A 22,973-nucleotide genomic window follows, 5' to 3' on the forward strand; every position below is an offset into this window, starting at 1 on the left:
TGAAAGCTTGGAATAAAAAATATGATGCTGAAAGGAGGAATAATAAGTGGAAGTGTTTCTAGAACCACAGAAAATAAAGTTTTACTACTTTACTAATTCTTGGCTCAGGGCTCTTTTACTTTTGGGAAGAAATAATCCAAAGGAAACACTGTGATTTGAATTATGCACCAGTTCTTTACTGAAGCAGAACAGCTGTTTTATTAACATGATTTTAGGCTGAGTCATAGGCAGTTTACGAAATTTGCAGGAAAGTCCCTATTTCAGCTCCCAGACCTGATGCAGCATTGACAATGAGTCGGTTGGGTTACAGCTTCTGCAGCTTTGCACCACACTGCTGTTGCTTTGTTCACAGACTGTCACTCACCTGCTGATTTCTTGTAACTGCTATTTTAGCACCATTTACTAATGGCAGTCCTGACAGCAAATAGCAAAGTCTTCCCTTATTTCCACAGTCCAAGTCCTAATTCAGGCTTTTTCTTTTAAAGCTACAATTTAATGTGCACTCAACCGTTGCTGGGACTACGTGTAATCCTGTCAGCAGAGACTTCTCATGTTCCAGCAGAATTTTGCTTGCTGGAAAAATAGAAATGCTTTGTCAAGACAGATGCAGCCAATTTCAGCTGAAGCAAATATAGTAGCTATTCTTGGCCATAAGGTAGCATTTCAGCGAGGACCCTGTTACCACTAAGAAATTTTACCTGCCTCTCCTGCCCCCACTACAAGAATTGGTAGAGGAATATAATCACAAAACACCAGCAGTGCAGGAGCTGCTACTGCACATCAGCTGCTGCCATACTCAACCACTACTCAACCTGAAGTACAGCTTTTATTAACTTCCTGCTTATTTTCAGCAATAATAAGTGATGTCCAAATCTTAAATATTCCCTTTTTGTACCAAGAATTGTTTTGATTCATTTCATTGAAAACTGAACTGTGGTCTTTTACAGATTTAGCTTTCCATTCTCTCTTTCCACTTTGGAGAAGAGAAAAACTGGTCCCCTGACACAGCAGTATCAGACCACAACCCAATAAATAGGACATACTGAAAGTGTCTAGCACCATTTTACACTCATAGCTGTTGGAGCTATGTTGCTGAGTCTAATAGTAACAGTGAATTTAGTTTAGATAAATATAGTGCTTGCTGAGTGTTGTCAACACAACTGTATTTGATATAGTTTGTAATAATCACTTCTATAATTGTACCATGCCTCAGTGCAAGCTTCTAACAGCAACATAGGCCATGCTAATAACATGGTCGCTCAGAAATCTGGGAAAATTGAACTAAACTGATGCCCAGGCACTTTTTAAACTCTTTTCCACATACTCAGCGAGGTAGCTTAACAAATACCACTTCATTGGATAAAAACAAAGGGTACAAACACAGACTATTTTAAGTCCCCCTGTAACTTCTTGGTAAAGGAGCTGCTACGTTTGCTCCTTTTTATTGCCATAAACATCTCATCTCACATCTGCACTTCTCCAAAGCAGAGGGCCACAGGGTTGCATCCAACCTGCAACAGACACAGCAGCATTACAAGCTGCTCTGTGCTTTGCGACTCACTCACCCCAGCAGTGCTCTGGCTCTTCTAGATGCCTTAGCTCTGCTCCTGCTCTCCTGTCCCTCTCACTTTTCAGCACAGTGCCATAAAGTATATGGCTACATGCTATCCTACTTCTTCAAAGGGGACTTCTCAAGCAGATCTCCTGTCCTTGATGCCAAGCCTGTAACCTGTGCCTCTCAGGGTAGCAAGCCTTGGTCCAAGGTCAAGGAGAAAACATACATAGTCACACTTACTTAGCCCGGTATTTTACGTGCACAGTTCCAATTATAAAATTTCCATCAATAATGGAATTCCCTAGACTTGACACAAATAAACACTAGTCTCCATTAAGAAACCTGCCCAGGGGAGTTACTCTCAGCTAATTTTTTTATGTTGTTGTGTGGTACCAGAATAACTGTAATTTTTCCCTAGTGAATACAGTACTACAGGCCACAGGGGTAAAGCCTCTAGCACACTGGACTGTTCAGCAGTGCTTTTGTGCTTAAGGACTACATATGATCTCAAAAGACTGACATTGTTGTGTCTTCCATAGTTTTAGTGGAGCTGTTTGTGCATTACTGATGGAAATTATTGCCCTGGCTTCTTTGAAAGGCTTTAGATTCAAAGAGGACATGAGTCACCACCTCTTGGTACACCAACATTAACACTTCAGTTGACAGCCCAGCTGGCTCAGCTTTTACTTAGCTACAAGTTAAACAGTGGCCTTCCATAACTCTTCCTTGATATGTCACTATTTAGTTCCAGTGATCATTCAGATCTTCCAGTTTTCAGTTTAAAGCTTACAAATCACAGGGAACAAAACAAAAAGTCGTGGTTTTTTTAATGGGCTTATGGATTCAAAAGTTTAAAATGCTACTGCTACTGCAGGAACTAACAAGTATTCTATTTTTTTTGTTGCAATGCCTGATTTTTAAAGGAAAATGTGGAAGAGAAGCGTAAGAGCAAACAAGATACAGAATAGACATGAGGGCCAAAGGACAAACAAGATACCAAGAAGTCACTAGACTGTTTGAAAACCAATTATAGGCCATATAAGCCTTAAAACATACTCACCCCTTCGTTTTTAGATTGGTGACACAACTCTAGGTTTCTTGAAGTAGTCAGGATCACTCCTTCATTTGCACTGCAATAGATAAGAGAGCAAACCTGTGCCTGTGGTTGCCCTGTCTGCACACCCTGCCATACCTCCACCCCCAGGTGCCTGTGCCACAATCTGCACAATGATTCAGTCCCTGCCTAACTAGGGAGATAAAAACCAGGAAACATCATGCATCTGTGCAAAAGGAAAAACTGTGATGTTCTCCAAACTGGGGACTGTGACCAAACTCAAGATCCCTAGAACTCCACCTTCATCATCCTCATGCAGTTGCCCTAGGATCTCCCTGGTGGGTCTCTGAATTTACAGATGAGCTCACCTGCCCTCAGCTCTCCTGCATTTTCAAGGGAGATGTGCGAGGGCTGTACTATCACCTCTCACCACGAGATGGTAGGTGTTTCCTGATACTAGAGAGGATCAGGCTTTTAATAGACCTTTGAGCTAGTGAACTTTTCAGCTTCAGAGAAAGCAGAGGCAAAAATAAATTAGGACAAAATGAAATCTCTTAATGGGACTGTGAATGAACTGAAGTAAGGAAACCTTTTATATATACATATATATAGAGAGAGAGAGAGAGAGAGATAGTGCAAAGACAAAAATAAATAAAGTTTAGGCTCAAGATATTTTTACTACTGTAATGATTTGGGTGCCCCTTTCTTATCCTGGCTCTTTCTGTTAAGGAACTTTTCATCAACAACATGAAACTTCAGTTATTTTTGGAGACAAAAAACATTCCCAAATTAAATATTGGGTAATCTTGAAGCAAGCTCATAAAAAAAAGAAAAAAGCACTTTCATGTGGACATATAAAGTTGTGTATCCATCCCATGCTGTACACAGATACAAAAAGTAGAAAGATGTAATTAACTAAGATTTTCTTGCAAGGAAACTACTCTATATACATCAGAAGGAAGAGTAAGTTAACACCATAGACAATTATTTCTCGCCAATTATTTCTAACAGAAAGAAGCTACTTCCTCATCTCTTCTATAATCCACTTAAGGCCAACTGACCATAGCCATGGAATCAAGACTAGATGAATGCAGGGACTAAGAAAAGCACTTTTCTGTCAAAATAGGCAACAATCTCAAGTCCTCTGCCCTTCTGTCCAAAACCAAGCCAAAATTTAAAATTTACAAGATATATTGAAAGCAGTTTTGAATAACTAATTCCTTGGCCTTCATGGACGGAAGAATATGATCTGCTGCAAAAATTACACAAGTAGTCTGCTCTTTAATTTATTATAAATGCCATGCACTTTCTTTGACCTTGTTTAAATACTTCTGCTATCTGACAAACAATTTCCAACTATGTCTGGCCACAGGTCAATGGTGTTACCCTAGCTTAAAGAACCATAAGGCAGAATTTACATTTCTTTCCTCTTGCTAACAGCTTGACTTGGAACTGTGGGACGCCTTTTGAGACAGTGAAAAATATGCAGTCTCTTTCACAAAGCACTGTCCAGGCCAAGCTGCAGCTCTCCAGTTTTCAGTAGTGGTTCAGGAAGAACCTTTGGTTTACAGTTTCTGTACAAGTTATTTCGAAGCAAGCATCTGGGACCATGCTGACTACCCCTATCCATTACATTAGGTTCCAAAGGACAGTCCCAAATCTATCCTGCATTCCTCTCCACAAATCCAAGGGAAGTGTATTCAGAGAGTAAGGCAACTGGGCCCTGTCACCATTTTACTGGGGATACGCCATAGTTGTCCTCCCAGGAAAACTAGGTTCTCCTGGAGCACAGCACCGTAACTTTGCCATTGAAGAACAGTTATTAAGCGCCTTATGTCTTAGATAAGGTTGCAGAAATGAAATAATACAGTGGTTTGGGCAGCTTCATAGAAGCTAAAATGGGTGGCAAAGGCCACTGATCATCCTGCAGGCAGAGAGACAGCAGGCAAAAACCTGGAAATTCCTGAAGGGAGAGCAGGTATTATACAGGAATAGGAGAAAGATATAATGGAACAAAAGTGATAGCCTAGTAGAGGTTTTTAGTGTCCAGTATCAGATCGGTTATTAATTCAGGAAAAGTTCACCCCTACAGGTTTCATACCTCTCTTAATCAGTAACTCAGCTACAAGTTTCTAAATTAACATCTTTGTTCATCATCTTATCAAAATCAACTCATTTTTCATATGGAAAAGATTTAAAAATGCATCTTCCTTTCTTGAACAGCAGTATCTGTTGCAAACATAAGTGCTTTAAGGTGCCATGAATTTCATCTAGAAGGTATTTTTTATACAGCACAACTAATTGATAGTTCAGTAATTTCAAGGTGACTGGTGAGAAGGAAAACAGCTGTTTTCCTAGCTGTAATAAAAACAAATACAATAAAGTCAAACACTGACAATCTATATTTCTTCTAAAAATAGTACACATTATAACAGAAAATATAAGAATAAATTGAACACTCAGAACCAATATCTTGTAAACAGATATAAAACTAAAAAAAGAGTGTGTACCTCTCCATTTCTGCCACACAAAGAGGGAAAAAAAGTATTTCAAGTATAGTAATGAGTAATCCAGTGTGTGGTGAAGTTTAAGGCTAACATTTTCAACCTTCAGAGCTGAATTTATACAGAATCCACCTATGAACTCTCAGAAGCAGCTTTATTTCCATCAGATGTGAACTCTTGCAGCTGACATTGACTTTTGAAGAGCTTCAGGGGATCAAACTCATCTTCACAAGACAACAGAGTTTCTTCAAAATTTTACAAGTTTTAGCCAGAAGTCAGGAAAAGGAGTCGATTTCAGTTGATCCAGGAATGCTACTGCATCATTTCATATTCCCATTCTGATTCTTATGTGATTCTTCTCCTAGCTGGTCTGGATCTACCAAAGCAGAGCATATTATAATACCACACAGATATACCTGTGGTATGTTACGGGAGAGAAAAGCTGTGGGCATATATGCCAGCACTCATCACTCAGAAGAACAAGTTAACATACAGACATATGATCCTAAATCATGCATGCAGTCAGCCCAAGGTATGGGAATTATGTTGGACAAGCTGCAATATGAGCTCTTTGCACGTAGGCAGTGGATGCCTCTGCAGGAACTGAAAATAGCAGGAAGTCCAGCCACAGCAGTAGTCCCCAAAGCTGAATCTAGAGCATCTAACTCAATACAGAAGATTATTTGCAAAAGTAACAAGCTGACAGACATCTATTGGGAAACCCCAGTTCCTAGGAGAGAATCATGAAACACTTGAGCTGCAGCCCCAACAAGACAGAGCAGTAAAATTTCCTCCTTAAAATACAGCTAGAAAACAAGAGTTCTAAAGAGTAGCAGCTTTTTTTGAGGAATGGTTAAAAAAATTCATTACAAATTTCAGTCTTTTATAAAAAAATTTAAAATTCAAACCTCAAATTTAGGTCAATCTCTTTACCCTGAAACAAGACTTTCAGCTTCTTGAAGTCACTAAAATAATTTTATGTCAGCCCAGAACAAGTGCCTGACAGTGAACAAGTGCCTGCCAGTGAAAATGTTAGTCTTTACTTCTAGCTCCTCTGTAACCATATCTCTCAGTATCTTCAGTAAAGTGTTACTAGAGGTTCCTTTTCAATCTCTTACAGTAAGAAACTCAGCATACAGCATTAGAGTTCCCTCAGCTTTGCTACTAATTCTTACTATTTCTACTCGAGAAAAGTAAACAGTGTATCAACCTGCACCCCATTCTAGTTTTGCCCCACATCTTGACCACTGCTTTGGTATATACACCTATGTACATACTACATTGTCTGACACGTCAGAAGAATGGTAGGAAAAAGGACAATTTCTGAAACATTTAAAATGTAAACAGTGTAATTCAGAGCATCAAAATCCTTTTAAAAAAATCAGTCTAAATCACTGTAAGTGCTTTAATAACCATCCACCTGGGCTGTAGGTGAATTCAGCTGTTAATTTTTCATCAGAGTGGCTTTAATCAAAATATAGTGCTAGTTTCACACAAGAGTGCAACTACCTTGGTGTGGGACAGAATGTAGGCCAATCCACAGGACTGTAAAGAAAACCACAGCCAGTGAAAAGGGAAATTACAGTCAATAATAACGATACCCTGTGGTGCCATCACCTCGCACTGCAAAGTGAGAGGCATTTGATACGTGCACTCAAGAGCGTACACTGTCTTTAAACCTTTGGAAAGTAATTTCAAGCATAGAGCCTTTAAATTGGTTCTTTTGGCCCCTAAATGTTATGGGCTGAAAAGTCTCTCTGAATTGCATGATTTCTTCTTAGGGTAAAGATATGTCCTATTATGTAGTAGCATATGAGTAATTATTTTGTTTAACATCTGTTATTGTTTAATGCCTACTCTTGTTCATAAAAGAGACTTAATTTGCTCAAATGTGATGTTGAATATTCAGTTAATTGTAACATGCAGATCCCAATTACTGCCTGGAACATTGAGGTGTTCCTGTGCCAAAAACAGTGTCACAAAGCTTAAAAAACAACAAAAAAGGAAGAAAAAGATTCCACCTCATCTTGTACTAGGTAGAACATACAAAATTGTGGAACGGCTACCAATAAGGCCAAGAGACTTGCCTTCTAACAGTGGCTTTCCCCAAAAGCAACAGCACACAACTGATACGGTTCACAACTGCTGCAGTAAAAACACTGGTCTGGCCTTTTGATTCCTTTTCGGTTCAGGAAGGTTGTGAACAGCAGCAAAGAAACTGATGGTATGTGCAGACTCAAGAACACAATCTGGATGATTCCATCCACTTCTGGAAGGTTATCTTTGCAACCCTGAGGGCATAAAACATACATTTGTGTATACAGTAGATAAAGCTTACACAGTATACAAACCCTCAGTACAGGCTTTCTCTCTCTTGCAAGGGAAACTTCCAATGTATTAGTGGTAGCTAGTCCCAGCATTTAACACATACAGACTAACAACTTTCTTTGACCTAGAAGTCATTCTGGTAAGTTCTGTTCCCTCTCTTGGGCCATTCCTCCTCCACCCATTTCAGCAGCACTTTCACAACATCAATTCTCTTATAAAATTTACAGAGATCAATCAGCTGCTCCACAGTCCGGTCACTATTCCGTAGCAAGAACTCCAAGGTGGGACTTTGGGGCTTTTGTTCAAGGAAACACAATTCATCATAAGTCATCCCCCACTTGCTTGCTAAATTTCTCCAGTTTTTCACTGTTGGATGGCAGGGATCCAGCTTTAGCCTCACTGTGTACAACAAGTCCTCATCATTGAGCATGTCACTGATGGTCGGTGCACGGAATAAGCACAGGGAGCAGGTGACATTTTCCTTGCAGGTTTTCTTGAGATCTGCAGTGAAAACCATTACATGGGAAGAAATTAGGATGTATTGCTGTGGCATCATCAGGAACAAAAAGTTAAAAGCATAAAGGATTGAGGAGTATTATGTTGCTTTGAATTGCTTCTGAAAAAGTCAGAATAGTGATATGCAATGCCCTTCCTTATGAAGAACTCATGAAATTAACTTTCTAAAACTTCTCTCTTCATTACGTTCAGTGGCTTCAATCAAAAGGACAGTAATCTTGAAAGTACCATATTTATACTTTTATAGAAAAGACATAAGATTCAATGCAGTGTGTGAGCTAGGATAGTCCCCTTTTTTGTTTTTGGAACCATGTAGCTTCCTTGAATCTGCCATACCCCCACTTAAATCACCAACAGGATTATGTGTACATTCTATGCATCTTGTATTTGTGTGTTGTAGAATGAAGGAAACATTTCTGAGCTGCTGCCTTCGTAACAACGTGAAATATGTGCACCAGGAGAATCTCTTCTGACAGATCCAAACATAACTAACATCTAGTACTTTAACACAATGAAAAAGTAGAAATGTTCCTCTGCTTTGTAAGGGCTCTTACAATAAAAACTATCCCTGTTTAACCAACAAAGCCTATTTTAAATGTATATCATGAAAAGGAATACAGTGCATACTCCTCCATGTGTGAGAAAAATAAAAATACCAGGTTGCTGGAAAGTGGTGGTGATGCGTTCTTAAATCTGCATCAGATACTGAAAATTGCCATTTAGAAATCTCCTATACACCATAGTCAGTATGTCCCCAAAACTGGGAACAATGTGGTGCTATCAGACTATATTATATAAAAATAAGCCATAAAGGCATGCAGAAACCAGTTCAAGTCATACCTCTAGTGAAACTCTAATACCAAGACCTTTAACATTGCAGCAGTGTAGGACACAGTCTGAGCATTTGACTGCAGACCTTAACTCTCCCTGCTCCTTTTTGAAAGCAGGGAGAATCTGGTATTTCCAAATAGTAGATAATGGACACAGCCTAGAAGCATTTTCTAAAGTTTTTGTGCTCCAGCCTCATTGTACAGCTTGAAATAGGGAAGTAGCTAGTCCTATTTCAGACAAAACTCTGAAAAATGGGCTGATAATAATCCAAAGATTGATTAAAAACAACAGAAAACAGTGACACAGAATTTACAAGTGCTGGATCAGAGGCCTGAACTGTATCTCTGGCAAAGAGCAAATCTTAGAGCCACCTACTCATAAGGACCACAGCATCTGTTAAGCCTGTTTGTTTGTGGGGTTTTGTGGCTTTTTTTTTTTTTAAACATGAATTTATTTTCAGTAATTATTGTCAGATTGTGTGAAAATTCCAGAATATAATGCCTGCATGCACTTTGTATTCTATTTTTAAAGAAAGGACAGGCTATTGTTATTTTTGTAACATTGTTCATAAGATTGCTTTTTTAGCAGGCCAAGAACAACTTCTGAAGTTTTCAACGAGTTAGGACGTGCAGCAACAACAGTGCTGCAGACACATAACTCCATACAAACGCTTAGATTCCCTGTTAAAGGGAAACATGTTCTGGTGACATCTTGCTCACCGGTATTCCACAGGCCTTGCAGCTGTTCTCTACAGGAATATGTACGTTAACTCTTCTGTTCTTCTTGTGCACCCTAAACTCTTGACAAAGTGAGACAAAACTTGCTTGCTTCATTCATACCAGCTTTACTTACACAAACAAGGCAAAATGAATATAATCCAATCAAATTTCTGACTGAGCTTAGAGGGCAGGAGAGCACCCTATCTGAATTTCATCTTATTTACTCTGGCAGGGTTGCCAGCGTGAGTTTCATCCTCCAATAGAAACAGCGAAGAGAAAGGGTAAAGAAAACACCCGTCTAAAAGGGTGCAGATAGAAGTAAACAAAACTAAACCAACCTGCTTCTTGTGCTATATCATCTGCAAGACTATCAAAAGCATCATAAAGAATCCTGCTTTTCTAAGATGCCCCTGTGTTAGACACTGACAAGCAAATGATGACCTACCCAACTAATTGCATGATCCTAATGCTACCTGATAGGCAAGCTTCTTTACTAATAAGAAACTCTCCATTTCTTACTGTTAGACTAAGATAACTGTATCTCATACACACACACCCCCCCTCCCCCCAGCAGCAGAACTCACACAATTATGGGATAAACCCTCACAGCCTACTGCCAGCTTCTCCTCCCTCCTGACAGCTATGTACACATCACTTCTGAAGGCAGATGTACTAAACGTATTTAGAAAGCCCAACTTACATATTTTGTATGGTCTGCATTATTGACCACCATCCTCTTAGAACAAAGGGGAAGCTGTAAATGACACTGGTAATGAAATGAGCTCCATAAGCAGTAATTATCCAGGTAGTAATTTGTTATGACAAACAGCAGTTTTTAGAAGAGCACTTTCAAATAAAACCTAGGAATAAAATATGTAGCACAATAAAGCTGACATATTACCTGAAAGTGATTCGTCAGTATGGTTTTGTGTGTCTTTGTCTTCTGGCTACAAAGCAGAAAACAAATATAAAGTCAAAGTAAAACAATATAATTGAACACCAGAATAAGTATTTGACTAATTTACAACCGGCAGGAGATTACTTAAAAACTACCAAGCTACTTGTAAAGTCAGACAGGGAATATACATACAGTTTGAGGAATTACTAACAATCTGCAGTCTTTGCAGTCTTTTCAGGCAGCATTTCCATGCTGCAGCTCATAAAACTGCCCTGTTGGTTGTATGCACTGAACAATAGCATTTTTATTAATGATATGCTATAGCATTGCATCTTTTGACTAACTCTCTCTTGAGCCCTCAAAAGCTATTTAACAATTCATATGGTTTGATTAAAAAGATTTTTAAATGTTTTGCAGTATAAAACCCAGTAATTTTGCACGTAACAAGCAGCAGTAAGGGATTGTTTCATTGATCTAGGCAAAGTGGAGAATATTTTTTACAGACTTCTTTACATACATAGGAAGCTTTTATAGACAACAGGTGGACATGAACATTCCTGCGGCTCATATCTAACCCTCCTCCTGTTTGAAGTTAACATTCCCTCAATGGTGTTTTGTCTGCTAATTAAACATACTGAAATTACTTAGCAGCCTGAGACTGTAATACACATTATAACATTTCAATTCTACTACTTAGCAACATCAAAAAGCTGGAAGGATAGCCCCTTGATTGTAGAACTGTGGGGAAACTGCAGCTGCCCTTACTTTAACTATGCAGGTGTGGAGCCAGGTGAAATAGCTTTCTTCTGCTGAGGATTTAAAGATGAAAGTAGAAGGGGATTTTCCCCTTAGATAGCTGCAATGAGGTATTGTTGATCTTTTTGTATTGCGTCAATTCTTCCGAAACTATAACAGCAGGCTTCTTAATTTTGCAGGTTGTGCATACAAACACAAGCCAACATATGGGTAACAATACAGTGTAATAAGATACTCTAGTCCTACCTGCTACACCTTCTTTACTAAGAAATCCACTAAAAATAGAATACAGGCAGTTTCAGTTGCTGTGCTGAACTTGCATACATTCACAATCTAATTATAAAGAAGGTGAACTCTCTCCAAAATATTTACAGACTTTGTTAAGAAAGGAAAAATTTGCATACTGTTTTCAGCATTTCTTTACTCCCTGAAAACTGCAAGACCACACATGCAATATCAAAATGCCTGGTCTCTGCTCAAGAGAGATCTAACACTGCGCATGCCAATTGCAACTGAATAAGCCCTGCCATTATCTTCTTACTTTTCTACCATGGCAGCTTTATCTGGATAGTGCTTTTTAAACACAAACTTGGCCTTCATGGCAACATGTGAGCACCTGAAGTTTAAGAAAAATTAAATCTGAAGTGCCTGATTACAGTAATTGTCTCCACTCCCACAAATTCCTTAAAAAGGCAGAATGTTATTACTGAGCCTCAAGGAGCAAATTCCCAGAAGGGTAACTCTTTGGGGAGAATGAGGAACTACCCAGCACAGTTCAGCCTCCCCAAAGATCTACTTCAAAAGAAACAAACAAGCAAATTTTAAAAAAAAAAAAAAAAAAAGATACTGTTCACTTAACTGCCATCCTGACCTTCATTTCCCAGACTTTATCAAATCACCGAAGTTCAAACCTTATTGTGAAAGCTAATGCCTTAGTGTCCTTATGTCATTATACATGCCTTGTGAGGCATAAAAAATAAGAAAGGGTAGTACTGCAAAAAGTACAAAGAAAAGCAGCAATACTTACCTGTGCCATACATCTGTTTTCAAAATTCATATTTTCACTGATCAGTCATTATCCACTTTTATCAAGTCAGATGTACTCAGGTTTATTCAAGATAATTTTCTTGTAATGTAATTGCAATAAGACATTGTAGTGTTACTGCCCAGGAAATGAAGGCATTAAGCAAGAATATTTTTTGCCCACGATGAAGATCCAATCATCCTCCACAGGTCTAATCAAAGCCATAAACTTATGCACAGTCTGAAGGTAAGCAGAAAGTTTTCCAGCTCTGTGGAACCATTAACACCCTAATACACCGAATTATCTTTACAGTGATTCTAAGCTGCCAGGAAATGCTCTCTCCTTGATGATGGGAATGAACAGTTACCTCCATCATCTGTGAAATGCATACCAAACCCATGTTTGTTTCTAAAGGAATTCAGCTGGGACTCTGGCATTAGGAACTCCTTTTAATTCTTCATCTTGCTGGAAAATGCTCATTCATTTCTCTTCTCCAAGTTTTCTGCTCAACCCAAAGAGAATCAATTTGAAATTCAGCAAATAACATTCACTTGAAAGATGGTAACCATGGAGCATGGGAGTCACTCAGCATTGCCCTTCCTATGGCAATGCAAGATTTCACAAAAAGTGGACAGTGTTTCAACTATGGGAAGAGCAGCGTCCCAAAATCAAAGCAAAACAGTCAAATGCCTCCCTAAGGGCAAAATCTAGGATTCCTTGCTTCTTCACTTCTTCTGTGCCTGGCTTTATTTTCACTGGAAGGAGGGACAGCATGTATGACAAAGCCTTAACTGTTTGCCAGCTCTTCTTCGGAACATCTATACATTGATCAAAACCTATTTAAACTAAAATGTACAGGTTAATGAAAAAAATAATCTTTTTTTTGCCCTTCTCCACAAAAGCTCCCTTCATTAAACTCTTGAAAAGAAAGCAAATTTCTGGTCTGTTTTACTGAATAATTTTGTGCTCTCCAGATATCGTCTGAAAATACATTTATTTGTTAACATACTTACTTCATTAACAGCAGTAACTTAGTTCACATTCAAATATCATTTTTCTTACCTGTTGGATTAGGCCAGAATCTGATGTAAGGGTCTTGATGTTCACAGATGCAATTTCCAAAGTAACTTGATCTGTTAGGTATTCCTCATCTAAGGCAAAGAGTGTGAAACACTGGTCTTCCACTCAAACACAAATTTAAATAGTAAGACTATCAAACATAAATTATAGTATAGGTGTCTAACATACAAAATTCAACTCCATATCATGATCAAACACTGGGAATTGCTAGATTAAAAGCCCAAAATATTAAATCAGCAGAGCCTGTAACAATCATGCAGAGCATGACTGTGAGAAGAAATATAATCCTTGCAGAGATTAGATATTAGAGTAGCAGTTGTTTCCTAAACAAACACCACACTATTTTTAAAGCAAGAGTCATGTTCTTCTTTCAGAAAGCTGACTACAGAATATTAACTGAACCAATACATCCAAGTAGGCTGAAGATGACTGTCAAAGTCACTCTAATTTTTGTTTTGCTTTTCTCATCACACTTAAAAAGACAGTTAAAACATGTACTGCATAAATATTTTCCTTTTATTATGCCCCTTGGTGAACTGGACTCATCCTACTGATTTCTACTACACAGGAATTTGCTGAAGCACTGAAATAATCCATTTCAAAGCATGTTTATCAACTGCCCTGGGAGTCCACTGAAAAGCACAGCATTCCCTAGTACAGCACAAACTCTGTTAACCTTTCAAGCATCACTTCAGCCCTCAAAATGGGATACAAAAGATACATAAACCCTTTGTGAACCTTGTGCAAAAATGGACAAATTTCACTCTGCATGATTAGTAAGGTCCTCCTCTTTAAACCATTTGCATAATTCCCCTAAGTCAGGTGCTGACCAACCATTAACACAGGCTTAAAAAAGGTTATATTCTACATGTTTTCACATACAAGAACGCTCCATGGGGGTGACTACATTTGTAGTGCTGGTATGTTTCCATTTGCTGTCTGTTTAATGGTAAGATCTCATTGAAGAACTTCTATTATCTTCATGATTCATCACAAAACAGAAAGAAGAAATATTTTCTTATCTCACTCAAGAAATTGATCTGAATCAAAGAATTTATCCTTACACTTGAAAGAAAAAGAAAATCAAAAATCATGATTTTCCTCTTTTTCTGGTTTTATAAGACTGTTGAAAGATATTTCATCCCCAGTAATGTCAACGTTTAGTAGAGGATCATCATTATTCTTTATGACAGTACGTCAGAGACAACAACAAAAAAGCCCAAAACAAAACAAAGTCTATCTAAAAATGCAGAGCATGAGAACCAAAATTGTGGAAATAATATGTGTGAAATTTGTTCTGTATTTGAGTGGAAGTAGAATTATCAAATCATGATAAACACTAAGGCAACCCCTACAAGACAAAAAGTTCCCTCAACTCCATTTTATTTCATATTCAGTAAAGGGTGCCAAGAACTGTAATAAGTTATGGCTCCAAAACGGCCCATTAATTAATTGGCCAATAAAAGCAACAGACAGCCACTCTCACCAGTGTACTGTCTGTTCAATCATTAACTCTGAATCAAACATAATTGCGTGTTACACAGAATCAGACCTGCACTTCTGTTACAATTTTTAGTTCACAGACTCATACTTCTAAGTTTCTATTTTTAATAGAAATAGCTATGAAAAGCCATTCTCAGGGAAAAAATTAAATTCACAGAAATGAACAGAATACTAAGAGGTATTTGTATCACATTCAACTTCAAAGGGGAAATGTCAAGCTATATTAGTAGTTACATCTTCTTACACTTAGTAAGAGGAAGCAAAAACGAAAATTAAATATAAACCAAGTGCACTTCCTTTTTACAGGAAGTGCTGACCTTTCTACTTATGTCTTAGCTTTCCTTTTTAAAATAGATGCATTTAGAATATGCAATTTTGGATTTCAAACAACCTTGACAAATTTGAAATTTAGGAATTTATCTAATTAATTTTGAGGAGGATGTAATGTCACAGGTGAAATAAAAAACAGGACATGGAAAAGAATGTTCCAGTGTAATTGCTGTAGTGCTAATAAACAATTTTGAAGGACCAAACCACCTGACCGCAAATAAACAGAAACTAGTTTATGATTTCGTACAGTCTTCATCCCACATTATCCTTCCCTGCTGAGCAGCAGTTCTGAAGAGTGCTCATTTCCTCTGTCTGGTTTTCTCAAGCCCCAGAATAATCTCCACCCTTTCTTTAACCCCCAGTGGTATACTGCTCACACTCCTCAGCAGAAGTTTCCAGTGTGACTAGCCTGGTTTCCTGTGTCTGTCCCACTGTAGACCTGCTGTGCAACACAGGACAGAGAACACACTACCTGCAGAGTGCTTTTCAACCAAGCCCCTGCCAGTGCATTCCCTGGACAAAGGTCAATGGTGAAGCCAGGGATGACAAGAAAAAACCCACCCCACATGTCAAGGAAACATAAAGAGGATATTCACACTGTGTAATCCATGTATTTGACTTCAGAACCTGCACTCCCTCACTCCATTTTCAGCAAGGAGAGGCAGGGACTTGTGTAGAGTGGGCCTAATAGTAGGTTCCCCAGCAGATGGTATTAACACCTGCTGAAGGTAAAAGATGGCACTAAGAGTTGACTGGTTATAAGGCTGGGAATGCAGTCAGAGGCAAAAGACCTGGAAGGTATTTCTTGATTGTGTTTCTAACAACATGAAGGCAGCGGTAATCCCTTCAAAGTCACCATTATGATGTCTACCACCTGTTGTCTGAACCCTGTCTTTCAATGGCACCACTTTTTTTCCTTCCAGACTGAGAACCCAAGTCTTATGATGATAGTTTTAGACTGACTTATAGATCAAAACTAAGCTTTGAAGGAAATTTCAAAAGTTAGATATACACACCAAACTGACCTTAAAAATAAAGAGGGCATTACATTTAAAACATAAATATCTAGCAAAAAGTATGAGTATTTCAATCTGTTGGGTAACACCACTGGTTTTTTTGCAGATAACAACATAGATCAATGACATCTGAATAAACAGAGTTCAAAATACTTACCCTTAGGTACTCCTGTGTCTTGGACAGGATATTTTTCAGTCTGTCACAAAAAGGCAAGAAACACAGATGTTTGCTATTTTGAGTGTAATTATGCTGAGGAAGGAGTATATATATACACTTTCTTTATGCAGTCTTCTAAGTGCATAATTATAGTTGTATCTCTCAAGTCGCTACTAGTTGATCTGTTCACCATCAGATACAGTAACACTTGTGGGAACTGAGATGCTACTAACACTACTGATTAGTACATGAACGAGTAATAGAGATTGCTGCTTTGCTACAGTACTTTTAAAGCTATTTTTAGTGAAAAAGCAGAGTTTAGGAAAGAAATTTTCTACTGAATTAGTAAGATAATCTTGAAAATGTAACTCATGCCAGGAGGAACAAAGATGACTTCAAATTCTCTTTTAGCATATTAGGCTTTTAATAAAATGTTACTGCATTGAAAAAAAATATATATTTTCCCCTTCTGCTCTAAACTTACATAGCTGATTAAGATGCAATAGGAAACCTATTACTGAGTTTAAGGAAACAGCTACTGATTCCCAGGCATGACATAACTTACTACTGTACCTGAAGTTTACCGCCTTCCCTATGGCCCCCACCCTTATGTGAAAGTAGGTTTGGCTTTTATGGAAAGCCACATTTTTAAAAAGTGTTCATAGAATTTCGTACTATTTCTAGTCCCACCTCGGCACGGGACTGGGATGTTTGAGATCCCGACACAAGCGGTGCTCGTGCGCCAGCGAACACCAGAGGGCGCGGTTTGGTCCCTCCCGAGGCGCAGCCGCGCCTGCCTAAGGCACCGCTCACGGATCCGACCTTGCCATGACTTCAAACCAGCTACAGGAATAAGAAGAGCTTAGTACTATTGAACTTTTAAGCCCTATGTGGGTTTTTTTATCCCTCCAAACTGTATAGACAGAAGAACATCAGCACCAATTTGTCTCAGTTGGGGCTTTTTTAAATTAAAGAGATGGCACTGCCACAGCCTCTGGAAGTTATCCCATGGACAGCTCCACTGATACCATCCAATTCACCTGATGCACCTGTTGGTATGTTTACTTACACTTTAACTGCACAAGTTAGTAAATTAAAGTTTGTTTGTGCAGTCAAACAGATAAGCAAAATCTTGTATATACACTCACAGTTTGAGTTAGCATCCTTGAATGTTTTTTCTCACTGCTGCATTACATAACCATAGAGAGCTGTAATGATTTCAACCGCACTCGACCAGAAACACATACCATTGTTAAGGAAAGAGTGCTTGGATCCGTATCCTCCACTGGCTCTTTTGCTGCATGATCTGCTGGAGATAAGAAAGCTTTATCCTTGCATAATCATCAAAGTCTTTCTGCCAATTCATATTTTGCCTCTTTGTCTGACCAAGATAAAATGTAACAATGCAGCCATTACATACATTATGTCATATTTCCACAAGAAAACATGACAAACTGGAAAATGTCAGAACTACTAGCACAGAGATGAGAGACTACATGCAACAAGGAAACCCAACTCTACCCTAACAAAAGATAGACTTAAATTAAAATCCTGAATTATTTTTGTGAAAAAAATCACAAAACATTTCAGCAATAAATAACAAAATACAGTAAATTTCTTAAAGCTAAGTTCTGTTTTCCTATTGACAGCATTCAATTTTTTTCCTCAAAGAAATAATTCAAACAGGAAACAAACATACCCACTACAACAAAAATTAATACTTTAACAAACACCAGATTACAATAGAAAATTTAAGATACTAATTAAAAAACAGTTGAGGAAAATATTAATTATTTGTATACAATAGAACTATAAACTTCAACTATATTAATATCAAAAGAAAAACAAAATAAATCTTCAAAGTACCTGCAGGTGAATCATGAAATGTTAACCCCCCTAGCTAAATTGACAAATACTAGTGGGGTATTGACCACAAGTGCACAGAGAATCTGAAACAAATCTCACACACAAGTCAGGATTCACAAAACTACGCCTGTAATTTAACATCATCCTGCCATATTTTTGAGAAGTCTCTTCTGTTGATAAGTATAAATGTTTACAAAAATAGAAAAACATTTTAAATTATGTGGTAAGATCTTCACTCTTGTCACTCTTACTCTAAAAGTCACTTACTGGAAGTACACACTAAGTTTTCAGCTGCAACCAGTAAGACATGATTGTAATCAGTATTTGGTGATTACCTTCTTTGGAATATTAAAACCAGTGGATTTAGAGTCACAGAAATTAACTACAAAGCACACAGTACAAACAGTGAGCCCCAAAACAGAACAGAAGTTACACAGACACTATTCTAACCAGCTCATATTCAGCATAATTGCTTATTTGGTGACCAGCTCCTACAAATCCACTCAATACAACAGAACAAGCTGCAATGCTAACCAGTGCAAGACAGCACAATAAACTGAAAATAAAAAAGGTGGCAGCAGTGGGACAGAGTTGTTCCCCCTCTTGCTTCTGTGAGGCAGCCACACCAGCAGCAGTTCCTGGGTGTCCCTGAGATTTCAGGTAAAGCCTTTCTCAGTGCTAGAGCCCCCAGGAAATCCACAGGCATTGTCCAGGCAGGTGGCACATGATCAGAGGGGTCAGATGAGAAGGGCTGAGCACAGTCTTTGCACACTGAATGTTTTTAAAAGGCAGGGGCCTATGAAATTGCAGATGAGCATTGTTCACACTGCAAATTAGGAAGCCATATACAGAAGAGGAAAAAAACTCAAAACCAATCTAAAACCCCATGTTGTCATGTGTACTTTTTGGTAAATATGAAATCCCTGCTCCAGAAACATGGTATTAACAAAAATGTTCTGGATAAAGCCTGTCCTGATAGCAAGAGTCAGCACAAACTCTCAAATGCAGAGAGGTTGAGAGTCACCAGGATATGGGAAAATAAAATAAGCTGGCATAAGACATTGATTGAGAGTAGGGCCAAAAATAGAGGCTCCCTAGTGGGAACTGTAGTGGAAAGCTGCAGAGGAACCAGAAATGAAGCTGGGGCAAAGAGAAGCCCACCCGGTAAAGGAAAACTGAAATACAAGGAGGCACTGGGAGCCAAAGAAAGGTTCTAGGGAAGAAGGCCAGCCCAGGCATCCCTAGTCTCACTGTTTTACCAACCCAGTGGCAAAGCATGCACTTTATTGTTGGTTTATTCTGGAGGCCTTTCAGCTCCTCTTTACAGATTCTTAGATGAATTACAAAAAAAAAAAAACAAACAAAAAACCCAAAACAAAACAAAAAAAACCCCAGCCAAACAAACAAAAAAAACCCCTGGAACTTCGTTTTTCCCATGTCAGAGGAGCCTTGAGGCAGATGAAAGCAGACCCCACAGAATGTCCATGCCCTGGTGAATCTCACTGGCTACTGTAGCTATGGCAAGGGCTCTGTCCCCTGTCCTCTGTTACATCTCCAAGGCACCAAGGTATATTTTGACACTGGTAACTTAGTTTCCACAATCCAGAGGGAAGCACTGAAAAAATTGGAGAAGCTCAGAGAATACAGGCATTTGAAATAAGGACTTCACAGACCCAAGGGTATCTCTACAAGAGGTGATGGGGTACAGGGTGGTACCTCTGACTCCTGCTTTCTAGGTCTCACACATAAACACAGTCATGGGAATCTGTGACTCTGCATGTTTCTTGCTTAGCATCCATCCTGAAAAGTATTTTAAAATTGTATTTCATTTTCTGTACCTCAATTGCTTCCCTTTATTTAATAGTTCTTTATGAAGAATAGTAATTTCCATTGTTTTGTTTAGGTTGCAGAGCACTACCAAGTCCCAAATTTCTTTAAAGTGCCATGTATGTATATTTGCACCTAAGATTAAAGGCTCTACGTATTGGGTTGCAGATGATTCACCATGGTCCTGTTGACCACTCATAGTAGGCAAATAATCTTAAAACCACAGACCTAGTATTTTATTATGAATAAGGCAATTAGAATGTCCCTTCCCTCTTCCCCAACATTCCACAGCTCGTGTGATAGAGCTGGACACAGGTGCACAAAGCAGTAGGGAGGAAAGTTCTGTTTATCTCAGATGTAAACCATCCACAGTTTTGCATGCTGAAAGGCCAACAGGAAATGCGGGTATCATCTGACTGACTGTCTGATTTCATGGTTACTTTGACAGACAGCTTCATAACAATACTACCTGGGACCCCTCACAAAATCACTACCACTCTACTTGCCACTGACACAACACAAACAATAGACAACATTTAACAGACATAAGTCAGGTTCAGTGGTTGCTCCTGAAGTTCATTTCTGCCACACAGCTCAGCAGCTGCCACAGCTCTGCCAGGGCCCATCCAGTATGACCAGTCTGTAAGAAGAGTGGCAGACTCGTACCAATCCCCACCTTTTCTCTCTGTTCAGTACTGCTACTTTAATGGGGATGCAATGCTCTGCACTTACCAGTGCAAACAGTTTTTCTGCTTTTCACCCTTGCATTAGAAGGAAGTCTGAAAGTGAGTTTTACAGACCTCAGCATTCTGACCTTTAAGCAGGAGGGGGTTCACAAAGCATCAATTAGCTGAGATAATATTCCCCTCTGTTACAGTTTTTCTCTGCAACACAGTCTTGACACCACCAGTAGTGAGTGAAGCACCTAAGGTCGGTTGTAGTTACATACTTCAACCATGCTCGTAAGACCTTTTTCACACCAAGGCTGGGCACACACATTAAGAGTTTTCACTTACCACAACTTAAACAAGTGATCACTCTAATACTAATGTTGCTCATAGAGATGAACCCTTTGATTAAACCCAAATGAAAAATGTTGACTAGAAGCAATAGATGAATTTCAGATGTGAATAGGAGGAGAAGATATGGCAAATTATACTAGAATATTCAGTATCCTGAAAAGTTTAAGTCCATCAGCACTTGTGCATTTTTGTTTACTGTTAACTACTCAAAACTTTGTCCCTATGTGAGCAGATAGGTATGGAAAAATCTGTAATGCTGGCACCCCACAGGTGAGGTACTTAGAAGTCATTTGCACCCTTACCATTACTATATAAGTTAATGCGTGTGGACTTTGTAGCCACCCGAGCTCTGGGATTCTAAGTTAATGTCTTTGAAAAAGGTCTTTTTAACATGCTATTAACTAGCGCAAACTAACTTACACGCTAAATACTGGAGCAGGCTTCGACATGACAAGTTGCACTAAATCACACCAGCAGAGCACATGATAAATTATTACCATACTTAATTAGCGTGTGCGGAGGGGGAAGGGAGCAACTAACAACCTCTTTTCAGCCCGGCCGGGGCTACGCTCCTCACCTGGCTCCCAGGAGCCGCGGCCCCGGGTCTGCCTGGCCCGGGATGGGCGCCGCGGGCCGCACCCCGTGCATCGCCGGCCCCGGACCCCTGGGGACCCCGGCAGCGGCCGCCGCCCCTCGGGGCACCCCCGCCCGCCCGCCCGGCTCCCCGCGGCGCCGGCCTCACCTGGGGGCAGCGGGTCCTGCGGAGCGGCCATGGGGCGCGGCGGGTCCCGGGGCGAGGAACGCGACGTGCCCGGAACCGCCGCCCCACCGCGCCGCCCCCTTCCTGCACCGCCCCGCCGCAGGTAGGGCGCTCCCGGGAGGGACTGAGCGGGGTAGGTCGGTCCCACACACGGCCGTCCCGGGCGCGACGGCCGCCGGGAGCCCGCATTTCCCAGCGGGAAATACCGCGCTCCCGCGGACACGTCGGGGTAAATCCTCCGTGCGGGAGGTGCTCCCCTGTGTGAAAACGCCGTGTTTCGCTAAGACCTCAGTCACGGGGTGTATGTACGGCTCGTCACTAGTTTGGATCTAAAAGTGAGCTGCTTCAGCAGTATGAAATCAAGTGCTCGCTCTCCTGTTCTTGAGGACATTTACGCGCGTAAATCACTGCCTTCCGACAGAGAAAGGCAGTCTCCATTAGGGCTTAAGGTGCATCTGCGGGTGGCTCAACGTGCACGGACAGAGTTTACAAACGCAAGTACTGCAAAACAACAATTAAAAACTGCACTGGTTCCTCACAGACATTCAAATTTCTTCTTATGCTACAGGCACATCCGATACCATGACAATGTTAAATCTTTGGGTGTAATTGCTTTGGAACCCCACTGTCATCTCTGGCAAATTCTCTCACTTATGGTTTCGATGTAAAGTAAAACAGGCTTCCTAATTGGGGTCTGTGCGTGAAATCACTCTCTAAATAAGAAATATTATGTATTTCTATTTATTGTACAATACAGCAAAAGAAGCCGGGACAACTGAATTTGCCATTATAAAGATCACATTTCTGAGCCACCTGGCTCATTTATTAAAGAGGTAAATTTACAGACATTTACATTTACAGTTTTGTTCCACTGAGAGAGCTCCAATTCAGCCAACTGGCTTGCACTGGCATAACTAAAAGTAGTCTTTGGTCCATAAAGCATTAAAATGGAGTGCTTTTCCACGGATTATTTTCCATCTCTCATGCATGTTACAAATAATAGTCCAAAAAAAGTGATAAAGATTAAATTGTTCTTATTTTCAGAATTTAAATTGATGAGAGTAGCTGTCATCCTGTTGTCACAAACAAGTATTTCTCAGATCACACTGCAGCCTGGAAAGCGGCGCGGGGGGGGGGGGGGGGGAATGCACCACCACACCTGTTATTTGGTTTTTCACTAACATCAGTAATATTGATGTTTTTCAATGATTCTCTTACTGAATTTCA

General features: G+C 39.6%; 1 protein-coding gene across 4 annotated transcripts; it reads right to left on the minus strand.

Moving 5' to 3' along the window:
- Positions 1 to 4,993: 4,993 nt before the first annotated feature.
- EDARADD (EDAR associated death domain) lies at positions 4,994 to 21,835 on the minus strand. Of its 4 annotated transcripts, none has more exons than XM_048298770.1 (6): positions 21,729 to 21,835; positions 17,519 to 17,577; positions 16,272 to 16,311; positions 13,248 to 13,369; positions 10,409 to 10,454; positions 4,994 to 7,942 (listed from the first exon to the last, which is right to left on the minus strand). In XM_048298770.1, the coding sequence occupies exons 1-6, from the start codon at positions 21,757 to 21,759 to the stop codon at positions 7,566 to 7,568; spliced, it is 675 nt and encodes a 224-aa protein (XP_048154727.1). In that variant the 5' UTR covers positions 21,760 to 21,835; the 3' UTR covers positions 4,994 to 7,565. The 4 variants fall into 4 exon arrangements, with proteins under 4 accessions (XP_048154727.1, XP_048154729.1, XP_048154726.1 ...); XM_048298772.1 differs by having other exon boundaries at positions 13,248 to 13,336; positions 21,729 to 21,834; XM_048298769.1 differs by having other exon boundaries at positions 17,519 to 17,580; positions 21,729 to 21,820.
- Positions 21,836 to 22,973: the final 1,138 nt, after the last annotated feature.

The sequence above is a fragment of the Corvus hawaiiensis genome, chromosome 3 (assembly GCF_020740725.1).
Source record: "Corvus hawaiiensis isolate bCorHaw1 chromosome 3, bCorHaw1.pri.cur, whole genome shotgun sequence".
Classification (NCBI taxonomy): domain Eukaryota; kingdom Metazoa; phylum Chordata; class Aves; order Passeriformes; family Corvidae; genus Corvus; species Corvus hawaiiensis.